General features: G+C 48.1%; 1 protein-coding gene across 1 annotated transcript in view; it reads left to right on the top strand.

The window, feature by feature from the left end:
- The window catches only part of PKHD1 (PKHD1 ciliary IPT domain containing fibrocystin/polyductin), a 323,925-nt gene that overhangs the window by 57,243 nt on the left and 251,547 nt on the right, over window positions 1-15,135 (top strand). Inside the window, exons 20-23 of the mRNA XM_060256755.1 lie at window positions 2,687-2,879; window positions 5,466-5,533; window positions 6,763-8,385; window positions 9,493-9,636. Of these exons, the coding sequence (XP_060112738.1) occupies window positions 2,687-2,879; window positions 5,466-5,533; window positions 6,763-8,385; window positions 9,493-9,636 (2,028 nt within the window). The remainder of the gene's footprint in view (window positions 1-2,686; window positions 2,880-5,465; window positions 5,534-6,762; window positions 8,386-9,492; window positions 9,637-15,135) is intronic.

Genomic DNA, 15,135 nt, shown 5'->3' with positions numbered 1-15,135 from the left:
ATCAAAACAGTATCTCTGTGCTTACTAGACTCCGGGGCAAGCCATAGGAATGGCTACCAGCTTAATGTCTTATAGGCTTTTGCAGTTGAAAATGAGAAGATGGTTGAAAAGCTGGTTGATATCTTTTGTTTGTTTAAGGATTTTTACTCTGGTTTTTCTCCCAGGAGGGGCCCAAAGCAGTTAACACAAGAGAAGGAAAATCCCAAATGACAGAATCATCTAAACAAACAAACAAACAAAAAACACCCAAACCAATTTGGGCTGGTCTGGTTTTGCCAGGTCGACTTGTACAAGACCTAGGCTGTGAGCTAAGGGCTACGAGCCCTTTGACTTTTGCCCAGGAACTCGTGTCTCTGGCCCTGCCTAGGCTAAATACCTGCAAGACGAGGAGACAATGACAAATCATCCTTGATGGAACTCAGATTCCACTAGTTAGTTCAGTTACCTTTATTGGTATTAAAGGAGAGATAAAAGAAAGGGGGGGGGGTGGAAATAGATGTACACACACATGCGCGCAAATAGATAAAACATGCCAACACGAGTCAATGCAAAAGAACATTCTGAAAGGGTAGGGAACCCGTACAAAAATAAGTCGAAAGTCCATCTAATACAAATTTAAATTACAATGCATTACTGCGTATAAGAAGAGCAGCCTGCAAAAACTTTGCCGCAGCGTCAGTTGCGCTCCCATCTTTGTTGAATAGATTTTTGTTGTTCAGTCGCACCGTCGAGTCCGACTCTTTGTGACCCCATGGACAAAGTCACGCCAGGCCCTCCTGTCTTCCACCATCCTTTGAAGTCTGCTCAAACGTTTAATAGATACAGTAGTTTATATGAATCCGGAAGCTCTAAGATACTATCAAGAATTAACGATAAAATGTTGAGCCCAATATTAACATAATAACAGCATTCTAATAACACATGCGACACTCCATTGTACCATTTTACATTCTAAACCACTTCCTACCAGATAATTTTACTTCACTGTCATTGGTTCTTAAATCTGTACCATGTTGCATTCTGGGCCACTGCCTACCAGATAATTTTACTTCACTGTCATTGGTTCTTAAATCTGTACCGTGTTGCATTCTGGGCCACTGCCTACCAGATAATTTTACTCCACTGTCATTGGTTCTTAAATCTGTACCGTGTTGCATTCTGGGCCACTGCCTACCAGCTATGTATGGCTGTGCTCAATTATGTATGGCTTTGCTCACTGTGCTGGATTCCTCGTCTGATTAAGAGCACACGAAAGCTGACATTCTAAATAAAAATTGGTTGGTCTCAAAGGTGAAACTTGACTCCTGCTTTGTTCAACATGAGACACTGTTTCAGTGGGCCCACTTGCACGAGGGCATAGTCTGTTAGCAAAAAGGTGTACTGTTAAATCTCCCGGTTAAAATCGCAAAAGGGAGGGTATTGAACCTAGCAAGAGAAACGATTCTGCGTAATGCTGGAGTCTGAAGTTGGTAAAAGTCGTTCGCAGGAAGGCCCACGGTGGGCAAGATCCCATGGCGAAGAGGGGAGCGCGTCTTATTAGCTGCGTTGTAGAGTTCAGATAACTCTACCTGCAAGGCAGCTAAGAGGTTCTTCCTCATTGCCCCCTTCTGTCCAAGCTTCAGAATGTGGCCACGCTTCTGTCTACATTTGATATGGAGCGATTATTGGGGCTCTTGAAGTTGTAGGGGGGGTTTTTTTGAACAGATTTTATTAATTTTCCATAGGTTGGAAGGAGGGGGAGGAAAAGGGGAAAAAAAAGAGTGAAGGAGAAAGCTAAAAAAAAAAAGGTTCTAGATTATATAGCTCACAAATATATAACAGAGATAATTGCAATAAAATAAATACGAGATGTCTATGAGTAATATACATGTCACCAGGGGTGGAATTCTAGCAGGAGCTCCTTTGCATATTAGGCCTCACCCCCCTGATGTAGCCAATCCTCCAGGAGCGTATAAGGCTCTTTTTTGTAAGCTCTTGGAAGATTGGCTACATCAGGGGTGTGTGGCCCAATATGCAAAGGAGCTCCTCCTAAGCTCTTGGAAGATTGACTACATCAGGGGTGTGTGGCCTAATATGCAAAGGAGCTTCTGCTAAGCTCTTGGAAGATTGGCTATGTCAGGGGTGTGTGGCCTAATATGCAAAGGGGCTCCTGCTAAGCTCTTGGAAGAATGGCTACATCAGGGGTGTGTGGCCTAATATGCAAAGGAGCTCCTGCTAGAATTCCGCCCCTGTATGTCCCTATAGCCATTCTGCGTGTCCATTCATGCATAGTGCGAGATTAGCTTGTTGTTCAGGTTGGGATACCCATATTTATTTAAAATCAACTATAGAATGGTGACCAAATGTCTTTGTTTCTCACCACGCTTCCTGCAGCTTGTAAGAACATAAGAGAAGCCATGTTGGATCAGGCCAACGGCCCATCCAGTCCAACACTCTGTGTCACACAGTGGCAAAAAATTTTATACATACACACACACTGTGGCTAATAGCCACTGGTGGACCTCTGCTCCATATTTTTATCTAAACCCCTCTTGAAGGTGGCTATGCTTGTGGCCGCCACCACCTCCTGTGGCAGTGAGTTCCACATGTTAATCACCCTTTGGGTGAAGAAGTCCCTCCTTTTATCCGTTTTAACCTGTCTGCTCAGCAATTTCATCGAATGTCTGGTCTGTTTCCTTCTTTGCAGGTCAGACTCTCCACATCGGTATATCGTCGTTCACAAATTATGCCGGGTTGGACGTGAAGGTGATAATTCAGGAGTCTGTGGCAGAAATCCAGGCACGAACCCGTCATGGACTCCATGTAGCACTGCCTCCCTTGACACGTGGACTGTACAACCTTTCTGTCTTCCTTAACGATGTGCCGTTAGATGCTAAGGGGTAAGAAGACGCAGCTGACACGAACGGTTCTTTCTCGGGGAACTTCAGGAGAAGAATGTGAAACAAATGGAACTGTGATAGGATGGCTACAAGTGGATAGGAGAGGTCTGCGGCCCAGTTTGAGAAATAAATAAGAATTAGGGCTCCAGTGCCTTCCTGCTAATTAGAATATTATGGGGTGTGCTTCATGGCAGGCTTGCAGTTTTTAATGTTCAGGCGTCAAAACAGCTTGTAGTAGAAAAAGGTACTGCTATTCCCAGGGGTGTTTGTGTAGAAAAAACAAGCAGAGGAGCTCATTAGCATAACTCATTAACATATGTCACTCCCTCCGGAGCCAAAAGCAACCTGATGCAAGAAAGGAGAGTCCTGGGCGAGCGAAGCCTGCTTGGGCTGGCTAGAGATCCAGCCAACCGAAGCAGGCTTCGCTCACCTGGGGCTCTCTTGGGCTGCTCCCCACCCAGTCAAAAGGCCAGCAAGCCCCCTACCACCCAAAATCACATAAGAAGTGGAGAAAGGGTGGTGTGGACTTCTCCAGGGGCGGATGAGGGCTGCTGGGGGTGTGGCAAAGCCCCTGGTGGCTGGCTGGCTGCCCGCTTTCCTAGTCCAGGGATTGTTATGCAGCTGCACCTACTATTCAGTGGACAAGGTAGGTGGAGAGGAAGAGGGGGAACCCTCAGAAAGGTTCAGGAGCTGCACTCCTGTGAGCTCCTGCTGAATCTGAGGCCTGTCTATTCCGGTTTGGAAGCTGAGGCACGTCGTATGCACTCCAGGTAGCATCTGGAGGTCTCCCTCTATTACAGTTGATCTCCAGAAGACCAATTCCCCTGGAGAAAATGGCTGCTTTGGAGGTCGGGGTGTATGGCATTCCACCCTGCCCCCCTAAACTCCATGCTCCCTCTGTTCCGTCTCCCAAATCTCCAGGTACTCCCCAGGCAACCCTAGCATGAACTGAAAATAGTTCAGGTTTTTTCTTGCTAGCAAAATAAGGTGGGAATCGGGGCTTTTTTTTGAGGAGGAACTCACAGGAATGCAGCTCTGGCTGGCTTGGTGTCAAGGGGTGCGGCCTAATATGCAAATGAGTTCCTGCTGGGCTTTCTCTACAAAAAAGCCCTGTGTGAAACAATGGTGATATCAGGGGGTGTGGCCTAATAAGCAAATGAGTCCCTGCTGGGCTTTCTCTACAAAAAAGCCCTGTGTGAAACAGTGGTGATATCAGGGGGTGCGGCCTAATATGCAAATGAGTCCCTGGTGGGCTTTCTCTACAAAAAAGCCCTGCACAAAACAATGGTGATATCAGGGGGTGTGGCCTAATATGCAAATGAGTCCCTGCTGGGCTTTCACTACCAAAAAGCCCTGTACAAAACAATGGTGATATCAGGGGGTGCGGCTTAATAGGCAAATGAGTCCCTGCTGGGCTTTCTCTATCAAAAAGCCCTGCACAAACAATGGTGCTATCAGGTGGTGCGGCCTAATATGCAAATAAGTCCCTGCTGGACTTTCTCTACCAAAAAGCCCTGAACAAAACAAGGTGATATCAGGGGGTGCGGCCTAATATGCAAATGAGTCCCTGCTGGCTTTCTCTACCAAAAAGCCCTGTACAAAACAATGGTGATATCAGGGGGTGCGGCCTAATATGCAAATGAGTCCCTGCTGGGTTTTTTTCTACAAAAATAGCCGTTGTGGGAATAGATTTTAAGGCTAGGTTTGAACACATGAGCACACGCAAGGCTGCCTTAAACTGATTCAGGCCTTTTGGCCCATCAGAGTCAGTCTTGTCTACTCAGACTGGCAGCCGCTTTCTCAGGTCTCAGGCAAAGGTCCACTGAATTCCTTCCACTGGAATTGCTGGGAATTGAACCTGGGACCTTCTGCATGCCAAGCACTTGCTCTGCCGCTGAGCCAAGGCCCTGCCTAAATAATTACGCAGTTGCCTGAGGGAGTATGAAGTGAAGAGCTGAAAGAGCACGCTGATGAGATGCACCATGAGAACAAACCAGTGCCTCCTCCAAAGGGCTTCAACACTTAGATTTGTGAGTGTTGAAGAAAGAGAAGGCAAGCCGTAGCTGCTGGGCACGTAAATGCAGCTAAATGTTCTTTGTGTTATCAAAGATTTCAGGTTTTCACGGCTGGCATCTTCATTAGGGTTTGTAGAATCTTTCGGGCCCAAGTGCCGTGTTCTACTGGAGAAAGTTTTCCTTCCAGACGTTTCGTTCTCAGCTGTGGAGAACATCCTCAGTGGCGTTGCAGCTGGAGCAGGCGTTCTGACCTTCACTCAATGCACAGCAGCCAAGAAGGTCTGAGCGCCTGCTCTGGCTGCAACGCCACTGAGGATGTTCTCCGCAGCTGAGAACGAAACGTCTGAAAGAAAAACTTTCTCCAGTAGAACACGGCACTTGAGCCCGAAAGATTCTACAAACCCTAATGTTCTTTGTGTATTTGACATTTCTAAAAAATTTGTGCGAGGACCCCCAACTCTAAGAATTGGGTCTTAAGTTCAAGCCCCAGAGTCGCAAGGACCCAAGATAACGTGGGACTTTCTGTGTGACAAAATGCAAACAGTCGTTAACTACGGGGTTTATCTTCCAGAGCGGAGCCGTTCATCCGGTACGTTACAGAGGTCTTCAAAATGGAGCCGTGTTGCGGTTCCTTTCTTGGTAAGTGACACCGGTATGTCCCTGCATGTTTAGGTACGCTTTTAAAGGAACAGCGACAAGTCTCTTTTCCACAATAGAGCAATTTGCCCAGTTACCTATATGGGGATTTTCCTAAATCAGGGCCCCAAATTGGCTCCTGTGTGCCTTATGGCATCCTCCTTTGTTCCGATGGAAGGGAACCTTTAGAAAGTGTGTGATTTAGGATGACCAGATTACGTTTTGTCAGCTGGCCGCAGAATAGATCCCATGAGAAAGCTTAGCGCATCCTATGAACTGCGGGTGGATTCATCCTCTTTCCTCCAGTTCCCCCCAAATCCGCCACCTGTTGTGTATGTGGACTCAATAGAAGACTGAATTGGGTGTTCCTGCCTGGCTCATTGGAGCCATTTGATCGAAGCTTGGGGGGCTTGGGAACAAGAGGCAGCAGGATCCAAATCCCTGCTGCCCTACACCAATCACGAGCCCCTGTCGGTTTGAATGACCCAATAATGTGCTTGCGTGGGAACCCGGAGTTGTATATAGTTGGCCCAGTTGGCTCAGTTCTCTAGTCTTTGTAGGGCAACCATCTACCATGCTGTACTTAATAAAGAGCTATTTATCACGACCACCTGGCCTCTTCAATTTTTAGAACCCACTATATTATATACATGACCCCCCAACCATTTCAGCTGTCTCTAGTTTCGTATTCTAACAGGGATAACCTGGAGCGTTGGCTACCTCAGGGGGTGTGGCCTAATATGCAAAGGAGCTCCTGCTAGAATTCCACCCCTGGCCATAGTGAACATTGGTGTTCTTTTGAAGGAAACTTGGTCCAGGGTCAGCGGTCCCCAATATGGGCCTGTGGGCACTGTGTCACCTTCCAACACCATTCTTGGCAGCCATCAAGTGTTTTTAGTAAGTGGGTGGGACCGTTTGGGGCTTTTGCCCTGCAAGGATTCTGATTGGCCACTGATTAGAGAGTTGATTGGCTGTGCCGATTTTCAAAAACGTTGCTTTGGCAGCAGCTGCCGCCACAGCACAAAGATCTTCACTGTGTGACTGAAGGGAAGTTGCGATGGCAATTTTGTGGCCGACCACCTCCTGAGGCAGCCATTTTGTGACCATGTAGTGTCAGAATTCCCAAGGTGCCCTCAGGCTCAAAAAGGTTGGGGGATCCTTGGTCTAAATGATAGTCTTCCTTTTAATATGAGATTTAATTACACTGTGTTATCATTTTATTGTCATCCTAGGTGGAACTTTGCTCACAATCTCTGGAACAGGTTTTACCAGCAACCGGCATATGGTCTCCATCTTTGTGGGCTCACAACCCTGTCTTGTTTCCTACCTGAATGAAGAGAAAATTGTATGCCGTAGTCCACCGGCTATTCAGCAGTCCAATATCACTGCCCAAGACCTTTCAGCCAACGTGCAGTTGTTTATTGGCAACAGATCATCTGTAGAAATGCCTGTCTGGAGCATCTCAAATTTCACCTTTCTTTACCAAAAGTCTTTGACTCCTGACGTCGTAGATGTTGAAGTAGAAATGGCAAACGATACCCTGCTTCTGAAAACAGAGGTGGTCAACATGACCGATTGGGTGGCCCTCCTTGGGTCTGTAGAATGCGAGCTCAAGATAGAGCATGCCAATCATTCTACAGTTGGTGCTCAGTGCTCCCTACCGCTAAATATTTTTGAACCGGGAGAGTACCCCATCAGAATTCTCCAGAAGCAGATGGGCTATGCCAAGATACCAGCCGCCAGACAGCACTTTACGGTAGCTCCGTCGATAAGGACCATCTTTCCATCTCATGGTTCCGTTTGTGGCGGTCAGTGGCTCACTATATCTGGCCGTAATTTAAAATCTCAGACTAATTTGCCTCGCGTGAACCTCAGCGGCAATTTCACCTGTGAGATCCAGAGCTCCGATGATACCGTAATAAAGTGTGTTCTCTCGAGAAGGGATCTTCCGGTGGATAACGGGCAGTTCCGTGATGCATCTCAAGAACTTGGAGTCACAGTGTCTGTGAATGGGATCAATAGCCATTGCCTTGAAGACTGTTCATTCCACCTTCTTGAAAACTTGACCTTTATTATCGATGCTGTGAATGTAGAGTTCAGTGATATGCTGATTTGTTTGCTCATCAGAGCTCAGAGTTCAGTGTGGATGATGGAAGAAACCTCGATAGAGGTGGACAGTTATCTCCCTTGCAGTATCACTTTCTGGAATGAAACCAACGTTGAGTGCCGCTTAAACAGCCTCGTTGCAGGCGACCATGTTGTTTCCGTGCAGCACAGGAGTTGGGGACAGGCTTGCCTTTTTCGAAAAGGTTCCAGTCTCTTCAGAGTAGATCCCCGCGTGCTCCGGTTCTACCCCCAGAATTTCAGCATTAATGGCGGAGGGCTTCTCACACTGGAGGGCACAGCCTTAAAAGGAAGGAACAAGACCTCTGTTGTCATAGGAGACCACCACTGTCTCCTCACCAATGCCTCTTTTTGGGCCCTTCAGTGCCTCGTCCCTCCAGGGGACGGAAACACCACTGTGAGGCTTTATGTAGATGACATCTTGTATTTAATCGGCGAAATAAATTACACCGAAGATTCCACTCCTGTTTTCCTTTCCCTTCTTGCTGCCGCGAACCAGTTTCTGACTATAAGGGTGTCGCGGGTGAGGCGAACGGAAGACATGTATGTGTTCGTCGGAGGTGCTGCCTGCACCAATGTCACTGGTGATGACAGAACTTTGCACTGTGCAGTTCCTCGACTTCCTGCTGGGACCTATGGAGTGACGGGTGGGGATGTCCTCAGAGGCGGGGCTTCCTCTGGCTTGGTATTCGCTTCTCTGCTCACCGTTATATCTGTGAACAGCAACCGTGGTAAGGTTTGTGGTGGTCAGAGGGGTTGCCCTGTACTGTTCACATTAATAGACTAGGGGTGGCCAAACGTGCTTAATGCGAGAGCCACGTACAGGCCTCAGATTCAGCAGGAGCTCACAGGAGCACGGCTTGTGAACCTTTCTGAGGGTTCCCTCTCTTCTTCCCCACCTTGTCTGTTGAATAGCAGGTGCAGCTGCATAACAATTCCTGGCTTAGGAGAGCGGGCAGCCAGCCAACCACCAGGGGCTTTGCCACACCCCAAGCAGCCCTCATTAACCCCTGGAGCCAGTTTGGTGTAGTGGTTAAGTGTGCGGACTCTTATCTGGGAGAACCGGGTTTGATTCCCCACTCCTTCACTTGCACCTGCTGGAATGGCCTTGGGTCAGCCGTAGCCCTGGCAGAGGTTGTCCTTGAAAGGGCAGCTCCTGTAAGAGCTCTCTTAGCCCCACCCACCTCACAGGGTGTCTGTTGTGGGGGAGAAAGGGAAAGGAGATTGTGAGCCGCTCTGAGACTCTTTGGAGTGGAGGGCGGGATATAAATCCAATATCATCTTCTTGGAAAAGCCTGTGCCACTCTTTCTCCACTTCTTATGTGATTTTGGGCGGTGGGTGGCTTGCTGGCCTTTTGATGGGGGGCGGGGTGGGCGGGGGCAGCCCAGGAGAGCCCCAGGCGAGCAAGACCTGCTTGAGCTGGCTGGATCTCTAGCCAGCCCAAGCAGGCCTCGCATGCCCGGGGCTCTCCTCTCTTGCATCAGATTGCTTTTGGCTGAGGGGAAGGTGGTGGCATATGCTAATAAGTTATGCTAAAGAGCTCTACCACCTTTTTTTCTACAAAATAACCCCTGGCCACATAAAATAAATATAAGCCACTTGAGAACCGCAAAGCCTGTGTGTCAGATGTTTGACAGAGAAAGATCTCGAGAGTCAAACCTAAAGGGAGCTTCAGCTGTTGAAAGCTTATACCCCCCTGAATCTTGTTGATCTCTGAGGTGCTCCCAGATTCAAATTTTAGTTGTTCCAGGAAAGATGAATGTTGCTAGGGAGATCTTGGCAGCCATTCAACTCACTGGGAATTCTCTGGGTTTCCCCCTCCTCCTTTTCTTTCCAGCCTGCCTTGGGGGTGGTGAAGTGCACTTACGTGGGACCGGTTTTTCTTCAGGGAATACCTCGGTTACTATCTGCGGCGCTCCCTGCGAAATACTGGATGGTGTCACCACAACGGATCTGAGCTGCCTAGTGCCGCCCTTGAACGGTTGGTCCATTGACTAAGCATGATTGAGAGATGTGTTTATGGGGAAAGGAATGAGAATCAAAAGACTGAAACTTATCAGCTTAAGAACATAAGAGAAGCCATGTTGGATCAGGCCAGTGGCCCATGCAGTCCAACACTCTGTGTCACATAAGAACATAAGAGAAGCCATGTTGGATCAGTCCAATGGCCCATGCAGTCCAACACTCTGTGTCACATAAGAACAGAAGAGAAGCCATGCTGGATCAGGCCAGTGGCCCATCCAGTCCAACACTCTGTGTCACATAAGAACAGAAGAGAAGCCATGTTGGATCAGGCCAGTGGCCCATCCAGTCCAACACTCTGTGTCACATAAGAACATAAGAGAAGCCATGTTGGATCAGTCCAATGGCCCATGCAGTCCAACAGTCTGTGTCACATAAGAACAGAAGAGAAGCCATGCTGGATCAGGCCAGTGGCCCATCCAGTCCAACACTCTGTGTCACATAAGAACAGAAGAGAAGCCATGTTGGATCAGGCCAATGGCCCATCCAGTCCAACACTCTGTGTCACATAAGAACATAAGAGAAGCCATGTTGGATCAGTCCAATGGCCCATCCACTCCAACACTCTATGTCACAGAAGAACATAAGAGAAGCCATGTTGGATCAGGCCAGTGGCCCATCCAGTCCAATACTCTTTGTCACACAGTGGCCAAAAAACCTAGGTGCCATCAGGAGGTCTATCAGTGGGGCCATGAGAACATAAGAGAAGCCATGTTGGATCAGGCCAATTGCCCATGCAGTCCAACACTCTGTGTCACATAAGAACATAAGAGAAGCCATGTTGGATCAGGCCAATGGCCCATGCAGACCAACACGCTGTGTCACATAAGAACATAAGAGAAGCCATGTTGGATCAGGCCAGTGGCCCATGCAGTCCAACACTCTGTGTCACATAAGAGAAGCCATGTTGGATCAGGCCAATGGCCCATCCAGTCCAACACTCTGTGTCACACACTGGCCAAAAAACCTAGGTGCCATCCGGAGGTCCATCAGTGGTGCCAGGACACTAGAAGCCCTCCCACTGTGCCCCTTCCAAGCACCAAGAATACAGAGCATCACTGCCTCAGACAGAGAGTTCCAACAATACGCTGTGGCTAATAGTTGCTGATGGACCTCTGCTCCAGATGTTTATCCAACCTATATGTTTTGATTCCTGCTGCTCCACTCAGCCAAGCATGAAGCCTTGTTCGGTCCACTGCAGAGCCTCTTTCTTCTGCCCTTTGAAGAAGAAGATGATATTGGATTTATATCCCGCCCTATACACTGAATCTCAGAGTCTCAGAGCGGCTCACAATCTCCTTTATCTTCCTCCCCCACAACAGACACCCTGTGAGGTAGGTGGGGCTGAGAGAGCTCTCACAGAAGCTGCCCCTTCGAGGACAGCTCTGTAAGAGCTATGGCTGACCCAAAGCCATTCCAGCAGCTGCAAGGGGAGGAGTGGGGAATCGAACCCCATTCTCTCTGATAAGAGTTTGGTGTAGCACTTAACTGCTACACCAAACTGGCTCTGGCTTTGGGCTAGAAGGAGGCTTCGGATTTGATGGCGTTGGAGTGGCAGGATAAAAGAGGTTTTCTTGCGGTCATCTGAACTGAGCCCAGTTCACCACTGAACTGAGCCCAGTTCACCACTGGAATCCTGAGATGCTTTGTTGGGCTTTCACTTCCCCACTCTTTAAGCTTACTCAGTCTGTTCACCTAGAGCAGAGGGTCAGATCTGACATAAATGAGACCTTGTCAGGCCAGACCATGTGTGCATCTATTTCAGACTAGGGAGCAGAGATACAAACTTTACAAAAGGACAAAGGCAAACACGATTAAAGATTATTTTTAACCCTAAAATAAAACACGCTTAAAACATTAGCGCTCATTGGTCTTAAAGGTGCTTTCTTTGTATTTCTCCCATGGGATCCAGGGAACTGGGCAAAGGAAGCTCTGGCTCTTTCCTTCCTTCCCCAGGGGACCAGGAGGGGGAGGAGCCTCAGCCAATGGAGAAAATAGAGGTTTTGCTCTCTAGCAAGCCTTGCAAAGCAAGCTGTGATGCAGAAGGAAGCAAGAGAGAGGGAGAGGGAAGCAGATGACAGCCAGTTGCTCGGGGGCCTGATTTGGTCTCCGGGCCACATATTTGACACCCCTGCGATTTATGAGGCATGGAATCCAAAGATGGATCTGCCCATTTGTGAATGTTATGCTATTGTGGATGCTGTGCAGTTGTGCAGGGGTGGAATTCTAGCAGGAGCTCCTTTGCATATTAGGCCACACACCCCTGATGTAGCCAATCCGCCAAGAGCGTAGAAGGCTCTTTTTTTTTGTAAACTCTTAGAGGATTGGCTACATCATCTCCAGGAGGATTGGCTCCTTCGGAGGGGTGTTTGTGTGTGTAGCCTAGTATGCAAAGGAGTTCCTGCTACAAAAAAAAACTCGTGAGTATGCACCATCTTTTATGTACATTTAAATGAATATATTGACTTCACACTAAGGTTTATAATGTTTTCAGTAATGTAGGTTCTCAAATCTCGGGGGGGGGGATAGAAAAAAGTCGGATTCTAGTGCCACCTTTAAAACTAACATAGATTAATTCTGGCTATGAGCTTTTTTTTGCAACAGGAACTCCTTTCTATATTAGGCCACAACCCCTGGATGTAGCCACTCCTCCTAAAGCTTGCAGTAGGCCCTGTACTAAGAGTTCTGTAAGCTCTTGGAGGATTGGCTACAGGGGTGGAATTTTAGCAGCAGCTCCTTTGCATATTAGGCCGCACCCCCCTGATGTAGCCAGTCCTCCTAAAGCTTACAGTAGGCCCTGTACGAAGAGTTCTGTAAGCTCTTGGAGGATTGGCTACAGGGGTGGAATTTTAGCAGCAGCTCCTTTGCATATTAGGCCGCACCCCCCTGATGTAGCCAGTCCTCCTAAAGCTTACAGTAGGCCCTGTACGAAGAGTTCTGTAAACTCTTGGAGGATTGGCTACAGGGGTGGAATTTTAGCAGCAGCTCCTTTGCATATTAGGCCGCACCCCCCTGATGTAGCCAGTCCTCCTAAAGCTTACAGTAGGCCCTGTACGAAGAGTTCTGTAAACTCTTGGAGGATTGGCTACAGGGGTGGAATTTTAGCAGCAGCTCCTTTGCATATTAGGCCGCACCCCCCTGATGTAGCCAGTCCTCCTAAAGCTTACAGTAGGCCCTGTACGAAGAGTTCTGTAAGCTCTTGGAGGATTGGCTACAGGGGTGGAATTTTAGCAGCAGCTCCTTTGCATATTAGGCCGCACCCCCCTGATGTAGCCAGTCCTCCTAAAGCTTACAGTAGGCCCTGTACGAAGAGTTCTGTAAGCTCTTGGAGGATTGGCTACAGGGGTGGAATTTTAGCAGCAGCTCCTTTGCATATTAGGCCGCACCCCCCTGATGTAGCCAGTCCTCCTAAAGCTTACAGTAGGCCCTGTACGAAGAGTTCTGTAAACTCTTGGAGGATTGGCTACAGGGGTGGAATTTTAGCAGCAGCTCCTTTGCATATTAGGCCGCACCCCCCTGATGTAGCCAGTCCTCCTAAAGCTTACAGTAGGCCCTGTACGAAGAGTTCTGTAAGCTCTTGGAGGATTGGCTACAGGGGTGGAATTTTAGCAGCAGCTCCTTTGCATATTAGGCCGCACCCCCCTGATGTAGCCAGTCCTCCTAAAGCTTACAGTAGGCCCTATACGAAGAGTTCTGTAAGCTCTTGGAGGATTGGCTACAGGGGTGGAATTTTAGCAGCAGCTCCTTTGCATATTAGGCCGCACCCCCCTGATGTAGCCAGTCCTCCTAAAGCTTACAGTAGGCCCTGTACGAAGAGTTCTGTAAGCTCTTGGAGGATTGGCTACGTATGGTGTGTGGCAAAAGGAGATCCTGCCACAAACCAAAAAAAGCTCTGAGCTTTTGTATGCATGCAAATTTTGTAGAGGTGTACATGGACACAAAAGCCTATACCCAGAATTAAACTCTGTTGGTTTTAAAGGTGCCACTGAAATCCAACTTTCTTCCGTTGCTTCAGATCAACACAGCTACCCATTGGAAACTGCCTTGAGAGAAATGTTTCTGGGGCGGTAAATACACTTGTGAAAAGGATACACTATTGAGTGGGGAAAGGCTCTGTGTGCTGAATGCTTACTCGGAGAGAAGTCAGTTACTGAAATGAAATAAACGGCAATTAAAGGATTCAGAAGTATTGGATTTTTGAATTGATCCTTGCCTGGTGAGACAGACGTTGCTTTTTCCATAGGTAATACTCACGATTACCACTGGATGGCAGCAAATGAATGTAGGATTGTCTCAAAAGGCTAATTCTTTTCCTCTGGTTTGGAAAGTTGTATTGGATTGTGTGGCTCTGACTCAGCTTGAAGAAAGCGTCTTCTTTCCCCTCTCTCCAGCTATGCCATTTGATCTGCTTAGCTGAGGAGCCGGGTTCCGATTCTGATGGGAAAGAGAAAATATGGAACCTGAGCTATTCCTGTCAAGGAATAGTCTGTATGTTAGAGGATAGAGTAGCAGTAGACAGGGCTTTTTTTGCAGCAGTATCAGGAACTCCTTTGCATATTAGGCCACACCCCCGATGTAGCCAAGCCTCCAAGACAGCGGTTCCCAAGCTTTGTGGCACCAGAGACTAGTTTTGTGGGAAACAATTTTCTTCCATGGCCCGGGAAGGGGAGGTGGGTGGGTTTGATGGTTTCGGGATGATACAATTGTGCACTATTTTGGTGTGGTGGTGAAGTGTGCGGACTCTTATCTGGGAGAACTGGGTTTGATTCCCCACTCCTCCACTTGCAGTTGCTGGAATGGCCTTGGGTCAGCCAGAGCTCTCGTGGGAGTTGTCCTTGAAAGGGCAGCTTCTGTGAGAGCTCTCTCTCAGCCCCACCCACCGCACAGGGTATCTGTTATGGGGGAGGAAGTAAAGGAGATTGTGAGATTTGGAATGGAGGGCAGGATATAAATCCAGTGTCGTATCATCATTATCAGGCCTCAGGTTCCATGGGAACTCACAGGAGCACAGCTCCTGAACCTTTCGGAGAGTTCCATCTCCTCCTTCTGAGAGTTCCACCTCCTTATCCATTGACTAGAATGTGCAGCTGCATAACAATCCCCGGATGAGCTCCACCACCTGTTTTTCTACAAAATGACTCCTGATGATGATTATTATTACTGCATTTCAATACATAATGAAATAATTATACAACTCACAGCCTGGTTGCTAACAGGCCCCCGACCGGGGTTGGAGACTCCTGCTCCAAGAGCTTACAGGGCTTTTCTTTCAGGGCCTCCTGTAGGCTCCAGGAGGAGTGGCTATGTCAGGGCTGTGCGGCCTAATATGCAAAGGAGTTCCTGCTACAAAGAAAGCCCTGGTAGCAGACGGCAAAGTATCCATGGCTGAGGGGGAGGGGCAGGAAATCAGCATTGAGTACCTTCCGTTTCACAGCAACATAACTGAGTCAATCTAACA

The sequence above is a fragment of the Heteronotia binoei genome, chromosome 1, assembly GCF_032191835.1.
Source record: "Heteronotia binoei isolate CCM8104 ecotype False Entrance Well chromosome 1, APGP_CSIRO_Hbin_v1, whole genome shotgun sequence".
NCBI lineage: Eukaryota > Metazoa > Chordata > Lepidosauria > Squamata > Gekkonidae > Heteronotia > Heteronotia binoei.
The sequence above is the reverse complement of the archived record's forward strand: the minus strand, read 5'-3'. Positions and strand labels throughout refer to the sequence as shown.